Here is a 16,555-nt window from a genome sequence, read left to right on the forward strand (position 1 = left end):
CACAGCAAGTTTTTTTTTAGTTCATGCTGCATTAACATGAAAGTAAATTCAAATTTAATTTACCACTATCAGTGCTATACAAAACTAAGCAAACCTTTAACACAGTGTACTGCATTGGGAGTATTTCTATGTGTAGAGTCTATTTGAAGTAAGATTAGCTCATCAGTTTACTTTTGGCTTAGTGATGATTTTTTTGTCCTCTCCCTGCTAAATGGGAAGTAATTATACTTAATAAAACAATCCTCGCTTTGCTCTACTAGGTGTAATCCACTTCACTGAGTTTAGTGCAGAATATTATGTTGGCCTGAGCAGTAATAAAAATTTATTAGCAATTCATTTAGGAAGACGGACATTTTAAGCATGTGACTTTAGCTTTGTCACAAGTCAGTTATTTTATATTTTATGGATACAATCGCTTGCAAAACTTTCACTTTTATACTTTTTTCACATTATGTCGCCTAGGAAAATATAATTCAAAACGAATTAAGGGGTAGACTCTGTACAAGTTGCCTAAAGGACACTAATCATGAAACATGAATTCTATATCAGCAAATAAGTGTGTAATTACCGGTATACAATACAATATATAGGCCAGCATTTACACGCCAACAGTTTTAAGTGTGGCCACTTGCACCATGTCAATGGCTTGTGTTAATGTCATAACTCACCATCTTCTGTCCATATTCTAGCAAACCCATCATATGAGCCCGTGGCCAATAGCGTACCTTCACTCTGTGGAAGGCAAAAGGAGAATAAAACTGAGTCCAAGACTGTATTAAAGCAATCTGTTACTATATTTTTCAGTCAGAACTTCTCAGTCTATGAAGAAATATCACAAGGTTCAGTCAAAACAACGGAAGTGTTAATATCGCAAAACGCTAGGAGGTAATTTTTTTTATCATCAGCTTTAACATCTAAATTAATACATATACAGTATTCAAATGGCACCAAATTCATGGAAAATTCTATATGCGATGCCCTACCGGTGCCTAAGTTAAGAGAGAAAAGCCATTGGGTTATGCTCCTGCTTAGCACAATTTAACAAGAGACTTTTCCATGTGCGATGCCCAGGTTTAACGTGGCACTGTTTAGAATTTTATTTGTAGTTCATGAGCTAATATTGTCATTAGCATGAGAGCTGAAAAAAATGAACCTAGGAGCACCTAATGCTCCGGTGTTAAGTCTGCGTTGTCCGGTTAGCACAAGCTATTCATAATGCAGGAAATCCAGCACCAGCTGGATAAGGCAGGAAATGTCCACGCTCTGCCCCATGATATGCTCCCTTCCCAAAATAATTTTTTTAAAAAAGTTAACGTGTGGTTAGCAAAATTACCGCAAAATACTTTAACATGTTTTGAGATGAGCCTTTTCTTGCATGCTAAGCCGCATATTATGATTTAACGTCCTTTAGTAAAAAAGCACCTTTGTTAACCTTTATTTTTCATTGAACATAAAAAATGCCACTCTCTAATTTCAAATAATTTACTGTGTAATCAAAACTGAGCATTCAGAAGAAGCACATTATATGAAGTGGTGACCGCTTACATTCCAGTCTAATGAAGTCACATCCTTATTGCTGGGAACATCTTGTCCTCCTTCCCTTATACAGTGCCTTAGAACTAGTTGGGTGGAACTTCCATTGTTGTTTTCATTTAGATTCCAAATTCTTGCTGTAGAATCTCCAGAGCTATATATATATATATAAAAAAAAAAAAAGACAGACACACCAATGATGTCTTACTAAAAAAAAAAGTTAACTGCAGACAGAAGATGAAAGTTAAGAGTACAAAGATGTTATTCTTATGTATGGTTTTGTCTACTATACTTGAACTTCTTTCCATATCAAGCACAATCTTGTTTAAGTTCTGAAACCAAGTTCATAGAAAAAGTCTTTTTAAGCCTTCTTAAGCACGGCACCAAATTTTTTGCTGTGTTATTTAACACAACAATTTTGCAAATAGTGAAGCTTTTTCATATGTTATTCTGCCCTCCCCCCACCACACACAAAATTCAAAAGATTTAGGGGTTATTTTACAAAGATGCAGGAAAAAGTGGCCTTAGCATGCCCTTATGTAAGTCTTCCCTGTGCGCTAAGGTAATTTCTTTCCACAGTTAGAAAATGGTCACTTTCTGGAAATAATAGCCACTTATTAATGTTGACATTAGCCAATGGCCACTAAAAAAGATTAACGCATGGGTTCTTACTGACACCTATTTTTGTAGGCAATTAGGGCTTATGTGCTAATAACTGTAGAAAAGCCCACTCTCCACTTTCAACCATTTTTGCAGTGTATTTGTGTGCGTACAGAGTATAAAATTACCATGGGACACCCTCATCGCATCCCAAGGTAAGCTCTTTGAGGGTTCAGTGAACACACGTGGTAGCGCTTATTGTAACTTAGTAAAAAGGACCCCTTAATAGGTTTCCAAAACCTGCTGTGCTGCACCAATTCATAAGTACTCTCATGACGTACAACTTCACATAAGAAATTGAATTCCCCTGTATAATATGGTTAGATCATTTTGAGAGAGGACATATTTTATTTACTGCATTTTGGGGTACATTTACTAAGCTGTGGCACAAAGTGACTTCAATATGCCCTTGCATGAGTATGCCCATTAAAAAAAAAAAAAAGGGTATTTCCTTTAAACATATTTGTATATAGGATGTATTAAAATGATAAATAAATAAATTAAAAAAAAAATAATAATAAAAAAAGGCATGCCGGGACCTCGCCCCCACACACCCCAAATTAAAAAAAAAAATAAAAAAAATCAGCAGGAGGGATGTCCACTAGAGAGTTGCGCGTCCCCACCCGTCCCCGTCAAAGTCCCACCCGTCCCCGTGAGGAATCCCTCCATCCTCACCCGTCCCCACGAGGAATCTCCTCCGTCCCTGCCCATCCCTATAAACTTCAGAAATAGTTATTTCATTTAATTATGCTACTGAATTAAAGGCTCTGGTAGAAACCCATTTACAAATAAGCAAAGAGACTTTATTAATTTGGAAATATTAATTGGGAAGAATACAAACTTTGTAAATGGGTTTCTACCAGAGCCTCTAATGTTTATAAATTTTTATGAACACAACTAATATACTACTTTATCCTGAAGCAAAAAAAAAAAAGAAATATATTTTTTTTCTTACCTTTGTTGCCTGGTTTCTGCTTTCCTCATGTTCTCATTCAATTCCTTCCATCCACTATCTCTCTTCTCTCTGCGTCTTCCATTTGCTCTGTTACTGTGCCTCTCCCTTTCTCCCCCCTTCCAAATTGGTCTGGCACCCATCTCTTCCCTCCGCTCCCCCCATAGTCTGGCATCTCCGTCTTCTTCCCTGCCAGCGTCTTCGCCCCACTCTCTCTTCCCCATTTCCCTTCAGCGTGTTCTCCCCACTCTCTCTTCCCCATTTCCCTTAAGCATCTTCTCCCCACTCTCTCTTCCCCATTTCCTTTCAGCGTCCTTCTCCCCCATCTTCCCCATGTCCTGTCAGCATCCTTCTCCTCCCTCTGTCTTCCCCATGTGCTTTCAGTATCCTTCTCCCCCTCTGTCTTCCCCATGTCCTTTCAGCGTCCTTCCCCTCCGTCTTCCCCATGTCCTTTCAGCATCCTTCGCCCCACTCTGATCTCCCCATGTTCTTTCAGCGTCCTTCTCCCCCCTCTGTCTTCCCCAGTGCTTTCAACATCCTTCTCCTCCCTCAGTTTTACCCATTTCCCTTAAGCGTCTTTTCCTCTCCACTCCACCTTTCCTCCCTCTCTGCCCCTTATCTTCGTGGATCTTCCCCGCCCAACCGACAACAGAGCAGGCCTGGTCCGACAAACCTCCCTGCCCTGAATCCAGCTGCTGTAAGAAGGTAATTTAGATTTGCGGCTACAGGGCAGGGAGTTTTGTTGGACCGGGCCTGTTGTCGGTCGGTCGGGGGAAAGCGCCACGAAGGCAAGGGGATCTGGCCGGCTCTGCACACCCCCTAAGGCTGCCCCGGGGCGGACTGCCCCCCCTTGGTACGCCACTGCCTTGAATTTATCCTACCTGCCCTGCCGCAGCACACAGCCGACCGGAAGTCTTCCCAATGTCAGCGCTGACGTCGGAGGGAGGGAGGGCTTTGCTTAAGCCCTCCCTCTGACGTCAGCACTGACATCGTGGAAGACTTCTGGGTCGGCTGTGTGCTGCGGCAGGGCAGGTAGGGAAAAGAAGACGAGCCTCGCGGCTCGAGTGCATCCAACCTCTCAGGAACCCCGCGACCCTAGGGGGCATCCCCACGGGATCCCCACGACCCTAGGGGAGTCCTCATGGGATCCCCGCGACCCTAGGGGGCATCTTCACGGGATCCCCGTCATCCCCGTTCCCGGGCAGCTCTCTAATGTCCACTCCTTCCTGCCTTGGTCACCTGGACCCTCCCCCCAACTGACCTGCCCCTCCCTCATAACTTATTTAGACGACTAGCAGGAGGGATGTCCACTTCTGCCTCTTCAAAATGGCAGGCCTTCCCCTTCCTGGTGCATCCTGGATTGCACTGGGAGGGGCCTAAGATTGGTTTAGGAGTCTAAGATCAGCTCAGCTCAGCTGTTCAGCACTTTTTTAACACTATCAGAACCTCCAGACCTTTTAGTGATTTCGGAGCATTAAATCAAGCACTTCATTTTGTGCATCACCAAGACATTGCTCTGAGTGCTCGTTTAATATTAATGACCTCATTATATAATATTTGCATAGCAGAGTCATAAGCTGCTAGGAAGTATGGAAAAGACTGTGGGGAGCCATTATGTGCATCAGTAGGTAAAATACTTTGATGCTAAAACGGTTAAAACTGGGTTAGCATTGATCATTAAAGGCACGGTGAGTTTTTAGCGCACATACAAATAAATATATATACAAACACACACATGGATAGATAGAGATATAAAATTGGATAGTAACGGAATTTGTTACAGTTTTAGGGTGGAAGAGATACACCACAATCTCATCCGATTATTGTTTAAAAGTTCCTCCACTGTTAGCAAGCAAGAAATGAAGGTGACAGTAAAACAGTTGATTACAGGAAATTAACTCCATGACTTAATTTACTCTAGATGTGTCATGAATGCAATAATAGGGCATCAAGCCATATTAGGTTGGCTGAATCCTTAATGACCTTGTGTTCTATTTGGCACAATATGAAGTTTTATACTTTCATTCCCAAGGTCATAAAATACTAGAAAACCCACCCTGTCCAGCTGTATTTACACAGTTAAAGAAGGAGTTTGTCCCTGGCTGATGTACTTGGCTTTATGTTGCTATTTTCATCACCACTCGTAAGAACAGCTTAATTTTGGTGTCTGATTTGCGAATGGGGACAGTGGCACAAGAAAATGTGCAGGGGTTCTCGCTTCTGGGTCGAATTTGACAAGAGTTTAATTTTAGGATTGTGACACAAATAACTTGGGGTATCTTATCATTAATGAGTGGGTTAGAAATGTATAAATTCAACATAGTTGCCAAAGGATGTGTTAAGAGTGGTTAATGTAGCTGGTTTAAAAAAAGGTTTGGACAAGTTCTTGGAGGAAAAGTCCATAGTCTGCTGTTGAGACAGACAAACCACTTCTTGATCAGATCAGTGGCCCAGAATGCTGCTACTATTTGGGTTTTTGCCAGGTACTTGTGACTTGGATTGGCCTCTGTGAAGACGAATATTGGGCTAGATGGACCATTGGTCTGATTCAGTAAGGCTATTCTTATAGTAATAGATGGTAGATAAAGACCAGCATGGCTCATCTTGTTTGTCCAGTAAGGTAGCTAGATTTGTACCTGGCACTACATGCAGGTTATTCCCTTTTCACCTTTGATTAAGGTTGTATCTTCTGCTAAGTGCAGGTTACATCCTTCAACACCTTTTTTGAAGTGTGAAACATATTTAAGTTTTGCTTTGATTGTCTTCTCTTGCTATATAGGGATCTTATATAAGGGTGAAGGTCACATCTGTAGTAACATAACAAACAACAGCAGATGAAGACCAGCACTTGGGTCGAGTCAGGCGCTTGTTTATTAGGTTTTTATGTACTGCCTATCAAGGTTATCTAAGCAGTTTTACAATCAAGGTACTCGAGCATTTTCCCTATTTGTCCCGGTGGGCTCACAATCTAATGTATCTGGAGCTGTGGAGGACTGAGTGACTTGCCCAGGGTCACAAGGAGCAGCGTGGGGTTTGAACCCACAACCACAGGGTGCTGAGGCTGTAGCTCCAACCACTGCACCACTGTTGCTTGCTTAATAAATGCCATCTTGGATTACTTAGGTCTGCATCTTGGATTCTATACCCGTGGATCTTGCAGACAGACTGGCTGCATGGACTAAATCCATGATGACAGACACCCTTTGTATACAACCATGAGTAGTTAATCTATACATAGAGAAGCCAGGAGCAGCAGAAAGGAGGCAGACCCATGCAACAGGAAATCAGTGGTGACCGTAACTCCATCTCGTATTAGTCTGTAGTGCCACAGAGGCCTATAGAATAGGCCTTGTCCAGGAAACTCTGGGTTTCAGGATGGCATAGGATGGCTGGAAGAAAATCGCTTTGCTTCATGGAGAAAAGCAACATTTTTTGCATGGACTCATACTTATTGCCTTGATAAGTTTCTAAAAACAAAGGGGTCAATATTCAAAGCAATTTAACCGGCTTGTTGGATTGCTTATGTGAGGTATATCCACTGATGTTCAATGACACTTAACTAAATATCCCCACAGACCACTAAAGTAGAAACCAGCTATTTTGTGGGAAGTCCAGAGACGAGGCCGACACTTATGAGGTTAAGTGCCAATATTCGGCACTAAGGGCCACATTCCATAAACAGCATCTAGCAATGCCTATAGTGCTTAGGCATACTTAGGCATCCTGGAGGTAGGTGCCAGTATATTAGGCCAAGTTTTACAAGGACTAATTTATCGGTGCCTAACTCGAACACCTAGTGATGCCCAAGTCAACTATGCCTATTCTCCGCCCCCCTAACCATGCTTACGTTTTAGATATGTGTGTGTTTGTGGGGGGGGGGGGGTGAGGGGGCGCCTTGACTTAGGCATCGCTAAGGGTCCTAAGAGTTCAGCGCCAAACTGGCGCAGTCAATCATCATGCCAATTTTAAAAAAGGTTACGCTTGGATTCCTAAGTTAGGTATCGCTAGGCATCTTTGATTAGGGCACCTAACGGTGCCTAATGTAAGCGTCCTATATCTGACCCTAACTGCCTAAGTTAAACAGCCATATTGGACCACATAAAAGTCAATGCTATTTTCAGGTGGTACTGTTTAGGCGGTTAAGTGTTGAATATCACACATAACCATGTAAGAGAAAGCCAAGTGCTGGTGCCCGGATATGGTCTGGCTAAATTTTAAAAAACTATCCAAAGTAGCTCTGAAGCCCGGAAAAATGTGATAGTTTCCTAATGGACAAGCACGCTGAAAGTTGTAGCAGGGCACCTGAAGCGCATTGGCAAAGGATGGACTTGGTTGAAGAGTTTAAAAACAACCCCAAGGGTCCTCAAGTGATGTTGGTGTCTTTTTCTGCAGGCAGTGTGTTAGCTTAAACTTGATTGGCGGAAAACACCTATTTTTATTGCATATGCGCTGGAAACCTGCATTGGAAGGCCAAGCCTGTGACCGCATTTATTGGGGAGGACAGTTCGAGGATGTTGTGCTCCATAGGTTTGGGCGTGAGGGGACAGTTGAAGAAAAGTTTTCAGCACTGCAGGTGAAGGAGAAAGAATTGGCCTCACATAAGAGAGAATTTACTATAGGGACACGAAGAGACAATGGAGAGAGAAGAAAGCTGCATGTAATTATAAACAATGAAATGTCTGAAAAGTTCCAGGAAGTATTCATAGAATAGTAGAAAGCTTTTTATGCTGACAAAGGACAATAATGAAACATTTTTCAGTGGTTTGATTGTTGTCCCCTCTCTTCTTATAAGAGGTGAAAGCAGGCAGGATTACCTGCAAAAAGGGGATGTTTTCACAGTACATGTACATTTAAAACGTGTCCTCTTAAAATGTGTGTGCGCTGTGGATATAGAGATGGAAATAACAGCTTTTCTAAAATCAGAACAAGTGCCTGCCCATTTACACATAAATGATTTAAACATCCTTAGAATATAGATCAACATTAAATTATAGCACTGGACACTGACAGAACTGCCGCCGCCACTCGCTCCATTTAATTATCCCCCGCTTGCCACTGCTGCTCGCCGCCCACTCCATTTAATTATCCCCTGCCGCAACTCCGATAAGGGAAGGGGCAGGCGGCCCACAAGCCTTCCCCCCCGACTTCAATTCTGACGTTGGAGAGAAGGTCCAGGCCAACCATTCGCTGCTTGGCTGGCCCAGACCTTCTCTCAGAACTAATGTCGGGGGGAAGGCTTGTGGACCGCCTGGCCCTTCCCTTCCCGTCCGGAGTTGCAGCGGGGGATAATTAAATGCAGATGGCGGGGGTAGACCAGGAGGGAGAAGGAATCGGTGGCCCTCACTGCCTATGTCCCGAGTTCGTGCCCAGAAGGGAAAGCCCTCACTACCTTCCAGCCTTTGTCCTCCCTCCTTCCCTGCCGCGCCGAAGCCTGTCATTTTCAGATGGGCAGGTTAGCCACTTCATTCAAACAAAGATCTAAATGTAAAACTTCTTAAAAACATTTGTTTTTGTCTTTTCCTTAGAATACAGCCTTCAGTCAAGTAAACATCAATTAGCCAAGCGCTCTGCTTGCTAAACCAGTAATCAGCATGTCTCAGCTTTCAGAGTCTTCTATACTCAAAGGCAAACCAGGCTCCTCTGTTGTAATCCCAACAGTTAAAGATTCCTTTGGGAGTGTTGTCTTTAGCTTTCCAGACCACTTTGATGAGCTCCTCACCCATCTTTCCTTTCTCAAGTAGTCTGCAATCTACTTCGATCATTCCTCGGCTCTCCTTTGATGATTCTGATCCTCCTTTAGGAAGTGCTTGGTTGAGTTCTTTGCCCACTTCTATCCCAGTATTCTGCTCCATGGAACAATGGATTTATCCATTGGGTTTCTTGCTGGCCCAATAAACACATATTCTCCTTGTGTGCTCCACTACAAACTTTGACCAGTATTCATGGACTATAACATTGCTTGGAGATGATTTATCTTTATTTGGATCTTGTGGCCTTTCCAAAATATACCGTTATAAAATTTCCCTGAATTTTAACACAACAGCTTAATATTTTTATGGTGCTACTAATTCTAGGAGCCATTTCCAGGCTCTGCTTATTCAGTCACACTCCTCTCACTTCCAAGCTTCAACCCTTCTAGCTGCAGGCCATGAACTAACATCCCTAATAGAATGCCTCTCTCACGTACACTCTCCCTTTATCAGTACATCAAGAGATTTGAAAGCAACTCCAGGCTCCAATTGCAAGTTGTTGATCAATGATAGATGCTACAAATAGTAAGGGATTCTCTTCTTCCATGAATAGCAGATTATCTTTACATAGCAATAGCTTTTATTGAGCCAAAATGTTATAATGCATGAATTTGAACATCTCAAGAAGGGACTTTTGTGACTTGGGGTACCCCTAGTTATTACTTCATCTCTGGCTAATTCTTATTTATTTACACAGAATTTCATTTTCTATAGGATTAGGAGTGAGAACTCTCTGTGGATTCTGCAATGGCTGACTCCACAGATTTCCTGGACTATTCAGGCATTGGACATTGACTACACTCAGGCTGCTAGCTCAGCCCATCCACTTAGTAGAGCGTAATGTTGCTACTGACAGAGCATCTGGATGCCTGAAAATCTTCACACACTGTCTCTCAGGTTTGTCTGTGATGTAGGAACTCAATTTCCAAAGTCATTGAGACAAGTAGAATGCTGACAAGTGGTTTTACAGTTCATTTATCAACCACATAATTGAGATCAAGAATGTCTTCCTGACTGAAGGAGGAGAAGTGAGTAGGTTGTGCTGTGCCATGCTGACAATGGTTCATAGACAACGGTGCGAAAGACAAAGGCGCGCCCGGACAATTGAGCGCAGCGCGGAGGCGCACGCCACTCAAAATTACTGTTTTTAGGGGCTCCGACGGGGGTTTTTGTTGGGGAACCCCCCCACTTTACTTAATAGACATCGCGCCGGCGTTATGGGGGGGTTTGGGGGGTTGAAACCTCCAAATTTTACTGTAAACTTAACTTTTCCCCTAAAAACAGGGAAAAAGTGAAGTTTTCAGTAAAATGTGGGGGGTTACAACCCACCACAACGCCCCCACAACGCGGCGCGATGTCTATTAAGTAAAGTGGGGGGTTCCCCCCCCACAACCCCCCCGTCAGAGCCCTAAAAAGAGTAATTTTGAGCGGCGCGCGCCTCCGCGCTGTGCTCAATTGTCTGGGCGTGCCTTTGTCCCGGCGCACTTTTGACCTGACACCCATGACAATGCATGATCAGAAAGGGACTGGCGATGGTCCTGGAAAGCTTGTGCCTTGCCAGCCAATAAAGTTCAGGCATTTTAATACTTCATCTGAAACCTGCTTGTTAGCTCAGCCGAATATGCCTTTTCAAATTCCTTTGCTCTCACAGAAAGTCTTTACGTTTTACCTCTCAGGAATTCAGGGACATTTTTCTGAGACTGTTTTCCATCACCACTTTTTAGTACTTAAAACGGCATTTCAGGAACGACTTCAAAAACACTGCTCAGGCCTGGGCCTGCATTTTGCATTCAGTACACCACTCGACGGAGAGGTCTGGGCAGAGAGTAGCTTACTTCACCATACCAGATTGAAAGATGTCTCTTTTCTTTTACATTGATATGAGGGAATGCCAGCAGCGCCCACTTTTTATTATTCTAAATGATGCAGATAAATTTAGCAGATCAGAGGAAGGTTTTAGGCTGGCAGGTCCATAAGAGCAAGCAACAGCTATCTGCCTTTCCAAAATTTCTCCCCGCCTCCTTTCCTCCGTAAAGCAGATCTAGGCAATAACATCTGCACTGACATTTGTATGGTTTCCCATTCTGCTCATATTTTATAAAATGTTACAATTTCTGGAAAAAAGGTGAATAAAGAGACTCCAGAAACACACAAAAAAATGAGGTTTTAATGAATTCTGCTAAAGAAAACAACTTGAAATACACTTCTCCCTCCGTATTCGCTGTGATGGGGGATTAACAGACCCATGAATACAGAAAACCCGCAAATAACTTTTTCATGTGTTATTCGCTGTTTTCTATTAAAAAACCATCGTGAATATGGTGAAACCACAAACAACATGGTGGGAGACCTGGCCTGTTCCTGAAGGAGAGGCAAAACACAGTGAAGAAAGTGCTGGGAATCAGCAATTTTTCTCTGTAAAGGCTTGGAATTGGCGATTTCTCTATACTAGCTGAAGTAAACTAAAAACCGTGAATAATCAAAACCACGAATGCTGAAACCGTGAATACAGAGGGAGAAGTGTACAAGTCTAAAAAAACAAAAACCATCCTTGTATGTGAAAAAATAAATAAGTTATAGAAGTTCAAACTAGAGAGTTGCACGGGGACAGAAATCAAGCCCGTCCCTGCCCATCCCCAGTGGAATCAAATCTGTCCCTTCTGGAATTGAATCTGTCCCCCCCTGTCCTTATAAACTTCAGAAGTAGTTATTTCATTTAAGTATGCTACTGAATTAAAGGCTTTCGTAGAGATCCATTTACAAATAAGCAAAGACACTTTATTAATTTGGAAATATTAATTGGGAAGAATACATACTTTGTAAACGGGTCTCTGCCAGAGCCTCTAATGTAAATATAAATACTTCAGCTGATGAGGACCCCCATGTTAGGTCAGCTGAGGACTTCCTCTGCAGGTGTTGTTCCCTTTTGCCAAGCTTGGCAGACAGCAGTAGCGTCCCTTGAGTCACAGATGATGGTACCTCAGTGGCTCAGGGATGCTGCCAGTGACTGCTTTGCTTGGTGGAGGGGAGTTTTGGCTGTCTTTGGAGGAAGTTCCCAGCGGGTGGTGCTTGGGGATCCCCACCAGCCACAGCAAAAGTCAGCAAGTGTTTCAGCACTGTAGAAATGAAAACAAAAATGCATTTCTTTTCTTTTGAACATAGTATATAGACATCTGCTATACACATTTCCCAAAGCTAACATATTTCTGTCAATAAATTCCTTTTACCTTTGTTGTCTGGAGACTTATTTTTCCATCAAGTTGGTCCCAGTTTCTCTTTTTTCAAATTTCCTATCTTCTACAAATTCTTCTGTTGCTGTCCATTGGTTCCTCCTACCATAGTCCAGCATTTATCCCTCTCTCTCTTTCCTTCCTCCCATTGTATAGCATCCTTCTTCCTTTCTGTCCTGGATCAATCTCCCTCTTTTTTCCCCTCCTCACTCCTGCACAGCATTTCTTCCTCTCTCTTCCACCCCCATATGTAACATGTCATTCTCTCTCTCTTAATGTTCAACATCTCTCTTTCTCTCCCTTGCTGCAAAGGGAGCTGGGAAAGAGAGAGAAGGATCCAGGGTGCATCTCTCCCATCCCCTCTACTGCCTCATCCAACATTTTTCCCTATCTCATTCCCTGGACCATGTACAGCATCTTTCGTCCCTACCCACCAGCCCCATGTCCAACATTTCTCCTTCTAACACCCCTCTCCAGCACCATGGAACATCTCTCCCTCCACCACTATGTCCAACATTCCTCCATCTTGCATCCCTTTCAATCTGTTCCACTGTTCCATCTCTACCACATTTCTCCCTCTCATCTTTCTCTTCCCTATATATCTACACCTCACGCCTCTCGCTATGATCAAAAATTATCCTCTTTCTTCCATTCCCCGTGTACACCATCTCTCTTTCCCTCTCACTTACACACTCGCACCCAACAATTCTCCCTTTCTATTCCCTCCTCCACCTCAGCATCTCTTTCTATCCCTTCCTTCATCCTATGTCCTAAGTTCGTGCACCCCTTTTTCTCTCCCTTCTCTGTCCCAAGTTCATGCCCTCTTTATGTGTCCAGACGTGTTCCTACCCTCCCTTCTGTGTCCCAGGTTTGGGCCCCACCCATGTCCCAACACACTCCCTTCTTTGTCCCAAGTTCATGTCCCCTCTTTCTCCCTTCCTTGGTTCAACGCGCATGCGTGCACGCTTCTTCCCTCCTTTTATGTCCCCCTCCCGCAAGACTGTATCGGAACCGTCCAGGTTGGTTGCCTTCTTCCTGCCTTCCAGCTGCACTTTTTTGCAGGACCACAGGCCCTGCATGCTGCACATAGCTGACCGGAAGCTTTCCCTCCGACATCAGCTCTGATATCGGAGGGAAGGCTTCCTGGTTGACTATGGGTGGTGTGCTGGGAGCACTGCACACTTCTTTGTAGAGGAGCAAGTGCGGATGGAGGGCAGGAAAAGGAGGCGCACCAAGGTATTCGAGCCCCTTGAGCTGCCTCCAACATCGTGGGATCCCCACGAGGGGGTCCCCATGGGATCCCCGCAACACCAGGGGGAACCCCAAGGGATCCCCGCGGAATTCCTGTTGTCATCATTCCTGTGCAGCTCTCTAGTTCAAACATGAAACTTTTTGAAGACTACTTATGGACCCAAGACATGAAAAAATCAGCCATTCTCAACATTTTGGATCCGAGTCTTTAGTTACCTTTTCCCAGATACAGTCACAAACACATGCAAAACTCTGTCCCAAGCAGTGGCATAATAAGGGGGGGGGAGCGCGTCTTGCCCCCAGGAGCCATTTTCACTTGGGGGGGGGGGTCGTTTGCACCTCTCCTCCTTCTTTTCCCCCCTACCCCCACCCCAGCATACTTCTTGAAATCTTTGGGGCACAAGCAGCATCTTCCACTTGTTGCTTTCGCCGACCTCAGTTTTCTTCTGACCTCACGACCAGGATGTGACATCAGAAGGGAACCAAAGCCAGAATGAGCAGCAAGTGGAAGAAGCTGCTTGTGCCGGCAAACATTTCAAGAGATACATGGGTTGGGGGGGATGCACGGCACAGTGGGAAAGAGTGGGAGGCACATGACACGGTGATGTAGGGCAACTCTGCCCTGGGTGCCAACCTCCTTCGCTACGCCACTGGTCCCAGGAAACACCCACATGTATCACATAAAAGTAGGTGCTATACATATACAGTAACTAACTTTCCATGTATTTTCAAGTGTGTATTCACCAGACCAACTCTACCTGAGCACGTGAACTGCTGTCCTATGAGCTTAGATTGCATATATGATTAACCCCTCACAGTACAGGGTAAAGGCACTCTTTTAATACCCTTTACGTGCTCAAAACATACTGTCTCAGTACACAGAACATCCTCCTTAGTGCCTGAAGCTCCACACTGCTTGCCATTTAACTTGTAAACTAGGTAAAAGGTCAAACCTCCAAAAACTTGACTAAGAAGGATAATAGTGCACATTAAAGAGCATATATGTGAATTATTTACTCCTAACACATGCTTTTTGGCAGTGCAATAAACACATAATGATCAAAACGCCCCATTATAATGCATTTAACTTCATTAAATTCCATCGCATGATTTTCAACTGCAATCCAGTCTTGCCTTGGAGCTTCCTGATACATAGTATTTCAAGTCGACTTCCTGTTGGAAATTACTTTTTATGGGGTTGACCCCAAAATCTGGAATTCCCTTTCTAGGGATATAAGGAAAATTATGTAATGTTTTGGAAGAATTTGAAGACCTAGATGTTTGGTTAGACAGATGATTATTTATACATATGATTTGTTGTTTTATGGATGGTTTTATATAATTTTATGATTGTCACTGTCTGCTATATGAAAATTTCATCGTTGTAATCCATCTTGTACTAGTTTACCAGTTAGGACGAATTTAAGTGCAATATTAAGTTAAATGAAATTAAATTATTCCTGGAATAACAACACTAACTTTGAGCTGGTGCTATTTTTCCTCCCCAGGAGCACTGGGTTGCTAAGTATGCTCTGATGCTCCCAGTTAAAATATTAAAAAGACAAAGACTAATCATAATCACCCTAATACTTCCCCTGACATGGAAAGGCAAATACTCCAACTTCCCCACAGCAATCCTCCCCTAAACCTACTGGAGTTTCCATGGTTTCCAATAGGTGGAGCAGTAGCAATACCCTGTTGGTCTGCTCCATCAGGCACCTGGGTTCAGAATGACCCCGGTTGACCTCTTGCTGTACAGTGACTAGTGGTCAAGCTGCCAAATAAAGACTATATACTTAAAGCATGGGAAAGTTACCCCCATTGGTAGGTTTCTGGGGCAGAGTGGCAACACATGTATACTCTATAAAACACCAAGCAGATGAAGCTGGGTGATCCAATATACAAAGACCTTTATTGGGACCAAAAATAAATTATTAAACAAATAAAGAAAATAAAAGATATCCAGACTTGACACGGCCGTGTTTCGGCACTGTTGTTTCCATCAGGAGTCCTTTTGAAAGTATGTCGTTTTTACACTAGACTCTCACTTATCTGCATTTGAAAAGCAGCAAGAAGGTCTCTACAGTACATCTTGGGGAATGACATTGTATGTATTATAAGATCACCCAGCTTTGTCTGCTTGGTCGTTCCAACTATTATTTTTGTCCTTTCTGTCTTGTGGGATTATATTTGGTTTTCTCCTTTTTTTTATCATGTACTCTATAAAACATACACAAAGTTGCATAAAATAGAGTGGGAAACTTGTGCGTGGGTCAGAGCAGGTGTAAATGTCTGTGTCTGCCTTTGAGGGGTAATTTTATAAAGACACAAAGGTACCTATATTGCATTTATAAAATAGGCAAAACCCAGGCACCTCAGGTACAATTTATAAGATTAGCCCACTTGGGGAGAAATAACTTGTGTATCTGTTTTATTAATGAATTGAAAACTTGGTGGTGACAGTTTCACAAGTCGGGGGAAGCTCCTTGACACAGCGAGTAGCGAAACATGGATTCAGGACAGAACCCCTGAGCATTCTATTAAGATGAGTACTGACTTAAGTTTAATGGTTTGATAATAAAACTGATAGTTGATCAAAAAGGAACTATTAAATCTGAGTTAGACCGATGAGGAGGCAGTCTACAACATTTCAAGACTTAAGTTGTTGACAGTTTTGAATGTAGCTACTGAGGTCTTACCAGAAATCTATATGCGAGTGCTATAAGAATTTTATGAATGATGACTACTGCTTAAGTGAATAATAATGAAGAATTGACTGCAGAAATATTGTGGTGAAGCAGTTTGAAAGTTTTTGTGTTACTATTGGCTTCATCAGTGCTATTTAAATTAGCCACTCTAAGGGCTCCTTTCATAAAGGAGCGTTAGGGCCTTAACGCGCGGAATAGCGCACGCTAAAATACCGCACGCGCTAGCCGCTACCGCCTCCTCTTGAGCAGGCGGTAGTTTTTTGGGTAGCGCACACTAATCCGGTGCGTGCGCTAAAAACGCTAGCGCACCTTTGTAAAAGGAGCCCAAAGAATGATATCGGAAATAGTGAGCCACCATAAAGTTAGCAGCATGCACACAATAAAGATCAAGAATCAGTTTATATATATATATATATACACACACACACATAGATATTAATTCTACTCCAAAGTTTAAAAGTGTGCTGCCAT

The 16,555-nt window shown here is 43.0% G+C and overlaps 1 protein-coding gene across 6 annotated transcripts in view; it reads right to left on the reverse strand.

Moving 5' to 3' along the window:
* Nucleotides 1-16,555, reverse strand: part of TBL1X (transducin beta like 1 X-linked) — a 499,699-nt gene that overhangs the window by 43,733 nt on the left and 439,411 nt on the right. For all 6 annotated transcript variants that reach the window (XM_033949446.1, XM_033949448.1, XM_033949447.1 and 3 more), the window contains 2 exons: nt 1,546-1,687; nt 669-732 (listed from right to left, as the gene is read on the reverse strand). In XM_033949446.1, the coding sequence (XP_033805337.1) occupies nt 669-732; nt 1,546-1,687 (206 nt within the window). The remainder of the gene's footprint in view (nt 1-668; nt 733-1,545; nt 1,688-16,555) is intronic.

The sequence above is a fragment of the Geotrypetes seraphini genome, chromosome 6 (assembly GCF_902459505.1).
Source record: "Geotrypetes seraphini chromosome 6, aGeoSer1.1, whole genome shotgun sequence".
NCBI lineage: Eukaryota > Metazoa > Chordata > Amphibia > Gymnophiona > Dermophiidae > Geotrypetes > Geotrypetes seraphini.